This window comes from Acyrthosiphon pisum, chromosome A1, assembly GCF_005508785.2.
Source record: "Acyrthosiphon pisum isolate AL4f chromosome A1, pea_aphid_22Mar2018_4r6ur, whole genome shotgun sequence".
Classification (NCBI taxonomy): Eukaryota; Metazoa; Arthropoda; class Insecta; order Hemiptera; family Aphididae; genus Acyrthosiphon; species Acyrthosiphon pisum.
Genome location: NC_042494.1, coordinates 160,035,294 through 160,039,884, shown reverse-complemented (window position 1 = coordinate 160,039,884; position 4,591 = coordinate 160,035,294). Strand labels below are relative to the sequence as shown.

The 4,591-nt window shown below is 32.1% G+C and overlaps 1 protein-coding gene across 1 annotated transcript; it reads right to left on the bottom strand.

Moving 5' to 3' along the window:
• Positions 1 to 1,006: 1,006 nt before the first annotated feature.
• ACYPI55558 (uncharacterized LOC100570235) lies at positions 1,007 to 2,250 on the bottom strand. The gene has a single exon (NM_001246088.2). The coding sequence runs from the start codon at positions 1,934 to 1,936 to the stop codon at positions 1,607 to 1,609; it is 330 nt and encodes a 109-aa protein (NP_001233017.1). The 5' UTR covers positions 1,937 to 2,250; the 3' UTR covers positions 1,007 to 1,606.
• Between the last annotated feature and the right edge of the window lie 2,341 nt (positions 2,251 to 4,591).

Sequence of the window (4,591 nt, the reverse complement as noted above, 5' to 3'; positions counted from 1 at the left end):
TCGTGATGGTTTTTTTCGTACCCTCTGTAAAAAAGTTTCATTTTATCCATACGTACTCGCAACACTCCCTTTTTTGTAATGTTTGTTATTCTAATTATATGATTAATATTAAGGTAAAAACACATTATCCAAAAAAGTGTTGCAAATGACGATTCTGTCGTTTAAATTAAAATTTAAAAAAAAATGTATACTCAATAAATAATTGCGGTCTTTAAAACTTGTTTATTTTTTACACGTGTTAAAAAAAAGTTACCTACAGTTTAATCCTCGTCTCCTCGTATCTAATACCAAAATGACATCGACATTTTTTTGTCAATTATATTCAATAAAAATAAGACATATACATGTACCGATATATCTGCATGTAGTGTAGATTACTCGTGTTTTATTAAACTTTGATTATAATATTATGTGAGCCGAAAAATGTTCATCACCTCTGCGGGTACATACATTTATACGTTATATAGTGCATAACAATTAAATTTTAATCTAAAAGTCTATAAAACAAGCGATTGTATATTTATATTATATAAACCTTATATAACACACAGTTCTCATTTTTTTTTGCACATTTCAATGAAACATTTTTTTTTTTATATTGTGTTTATTTAATTTCCGTTTTTATCACGAAATCAAACACCTAATCTTAGTTAGTAAATGTTACCTGCTGTATACTTGTACCAACAAAAAATGTGTATGTAGATCGTGAAAAAATGCGAATAGTCGAGTACTTACCTAATTTAAATTTGATTTCAGTTCGTCTCTTGGGTTTAAAATATATCAATATAATAATCTGAAACACCCAGTATTCGATTTTATTATATAAGAGACACACAAAATCCATTTGTAGTATTTGATCGAATTACACTACATCATAGCTGTTGCAGCTGTTGTTCATTACAATTAATATGAAAAAAATCGATGATATATAATATATATATATATTGTACCAGTTAATTAAAGTAATACACCTATGATATAAAAAAAAAAATGGAAAAACAATCAATTTCATATCACGCTGAGAATTTGTTTTTATTGTTTAGTTTTTGTCAAAAACAATAATTTATAATTTTCAAGACACATTTAAATCACGTGGTAAAGTTATAGATACATATTTACACGGAAGTTAGGCCCGTTTTTTCAGTATTACAAATCTCTCTTATTTTTACATACATTTGATAAGTACCACGTGAGACATGCCCCATACAAAATAATTTAATTATAATATAATCGTATCAAAAGCGTTTATAAAATTTAAAAAATTGTATAAAATTATCGCCATTGGAAATGAACGATAAAAAAACATTTCAAATTGCATAAATAAATAAATTAGGAGAAACGTCTCGAAAATATCGAAACGATCGTTACCTATACACAGTATAGGAAACGTCAGAGGGTCACAATGTATAGTTATTATATTCAGTCACAAAACCAATTTACGACTATATTCAAAATACTGGTCAAAATCACACTAGAAATAAATCAATGTGAATCATACGAAATATGATAATATCGTGGCATCCGGTTTTTGTAATATTTCATCGCATCTTGTCGGATTGCCTGCCGGTCGTCGTCAAATCAGGCGTCCACTTCCCGACGGGTCCCCTCACATCCGTCTCGGGTAGATGGCCACCTTGGACGGTAGTCCAGACATGCCGATCACGAACACGTACGTGGTCGGTGGCCTGAGTATGGTCTTGACCTGTCGCGGCCGACGTTCACTTCCACCGCCGTCCATCATGTCGATGATCGTCCGCAGCGTCTTCAGCCACTTTCCTTTGCTGCAGGCCCGAACCACATTGGTCGAATGCGCGGTGGCCATATCACCGGATCCGGAAGAGTCTGAGTCGGAGTCGAACGTTTTGCCAGACGATCTGTCGTCTTCGTAAGCGTGGTACTGTTGCATGACGGTCGGTGCGACTTCGTGACACGGCATAATGACGATGATGATGATGATATTATATTATAATATTATAATATGTGTATTGTATGCGTGTCCGTTGATGACACGGTCGAGAGACGAATTTATTTTATATTTTATATAAACAGTTACTCACTATCGTTAGACGGAAACGTAAAAATCGTATACTATAATATCGTATAAGAAATAATAACTATTATGTTTTCAAAGTGTCGTCACGTCGCGAGCTTGAAGACGTTTGTGCAGCTGTCGGCAACGAGCGAACGCTCTTTATACGACGGACGACGGCGGCTGCGACGCGGTTGATGCGCGTGACGACAACCGCTAAGTGTGCGATTAGTCGTCTCGGCGCGCGTGCCTCGGCCGCCGGTGTTCGCCAACAATAATAGGTAGGAACGACACGCACGCGGGCACGCGGCTGACAACGTTCTAACATAGCTGATATCGGTGCGCGTGCACGGGCCGCCCGGGACACACGACCACGACGATATACTCTATTGTTATTACGTAAATTATTGTTTCGCGTCATATCATTTACAACGTGCAATCGACTTTTATTATTATTTATTATTATCTTTTGTGACCTGTGGGGGGTCATCACTGGCGTCATTGGGATGATTTAAATCAGGAGTCTTTACAGTTAGGACTTTAATGTTTGTGCGTTTATAATAATGACATATTATAATAAGTAGGCCTGAAGATTTCTACAGTTCTTTTTTTATTTGTTAGGAAAGATTAGAAAAATGTGAGTGCATAAAATACATGTTTCATAACGCTAGAAGGTTATACTTCAATTTTATTAAAAATATTTTGTAGTTATTGCATTTACGCATTTACACATTTGAGTATATTGGACAAATTCAGAGCAATAGACACACGATTAGATAAAATATTCCTTTATCCCGATGGAATTGAGATAGCAAAACAAACCTATTTAAAATTGACTCCAGTTCCAGTGAGAACATTGGTAGGTACAGCGTAACATAGACAATGTTTTAGCAAAAATTCCTGGGCAAAAAAAATGTATTTAAATTTCCAAAATATTAAATGGAGCTAGAGTCCACACATCAATGGATGTTTCACTCGAAGAACTAAAAATAAATGAATTAATATGTTTTTAATATGCAAGCGCTGCTTACCTCTGTTGAACAAGAACGAAATCATTTTCGAGATAAATTATACAAATATTAAATCATTAAATCTATTTACTTTTTACTATAACATGTATATTGTATACGTAGGTTAGGTACATTAGCTGATTTTAACTAAATATTTTGGTGGCCCCGTGCACGTGTACACCAAATAGGTATGTATATCACGGACCAACACACATCCGTATAAATCAAGAATTGCAAACTTATGGCACGTTGACTAAATTTAAAATAATAATTGTATTTCAATGTTTAATTTTGCATTTAATGAAAAGAAATTTGAGAAAGAAATTCTTTATTGTTTTCAAAAAATTAAGTTACCAATAATAATATTATTGAACTCACTGCTTCCAGACATAATATTTTGTACTTATGTAAAAGGTTATTTTCCACAATGAATTATTTCAAATCAAAACAATGAAATAATACATTGCAGTTGGATGAAAAAATTTCAATTTCCACCGTGAATCTCAAAATCCTTGTTTGAGAACCTTTTTAAAATGCGAATTTTGGTAAATCCTTTTTAGTGGGTCTTTACTCTTTACATCACAAAACGTAACTATTTATCATACTCCTAAAGTCCAGCTTTTTTGGCTAGAATCAGTTAGTCAGTCAGTCAGTCAGTCAGAACAAGTTATTTTATATACATGATGAATTTTTAAACATACTCCCCCCATTTTTTCCTTAATACATTTATTCAAATTCTGATTATTAGAATTTTTGAAGTATAGCTAAAAACCATATTTAAATTCCTGATATTTTTTTTACTACTCACGTTTTATTGTGATACAAAATTTTATTTTTCAATTCCCTTTTTACTGCAAATTATTTAGTGTGTGATTGTCTTAAAAATGTTGATGTATCTAAATTATTAAAATATTTATATTACGAAAAATAATCCTTAAAAATGGTTTTTCAAAATTATAAAGTAAATGTACTATTAGATGTGGTCTTTATTATACTTTGATAATTTTTACAGATAATTTTGTACTGATAGAGCAATAGTAATTACTAATATTTTCAAATCATCTAAGCTTAAATATCTACTTAATCTATTACCATAGAAATATTTTGCTTAGTACCTACACTAAGTTATGTAACTCAAAAACTACTCGTTCAAATTTTGATTTAGATATATTAAAATTCTCAAATTAAATATCGACTGAATAATTGAAAAATGAAAAGGGGCGGGGAACGTCTATTTGAGGAATAGAAGTTTGCATTGTCACAGGATAATTCTTAAGTGGTACGAAAAATCTCAAGTATTCGAAAATATGATCTTCAGGGGATTCGATACCGTGATTTTCTGTTTTCGTCTAACACACTCGTGACATAGTATTTTAGACGTTTTTTTTGCCAAATGTGCCAATTGATCTAATGAAGCGATAAGAATTCTGAAAACAGATTTGAATTTGTCATCAAGTCTACTTGAAATCGACTTTCCCACATTTTCGATTTTTTGATTTTAGATTCTCCAAAAATTGAAATACAAAAATTTTCAAATACTCTTTTTTTATAT

Bases quoted from the DNA above. Each gene is read 5' to 3' on its own strand.
- ACYPI55558 (NM_001246088.2), bottom strand. From the start codon at position 1,936: ATGCCGTGTCACGAAGTCGCACCGACCGTCATGCAACAGTACCACGCT.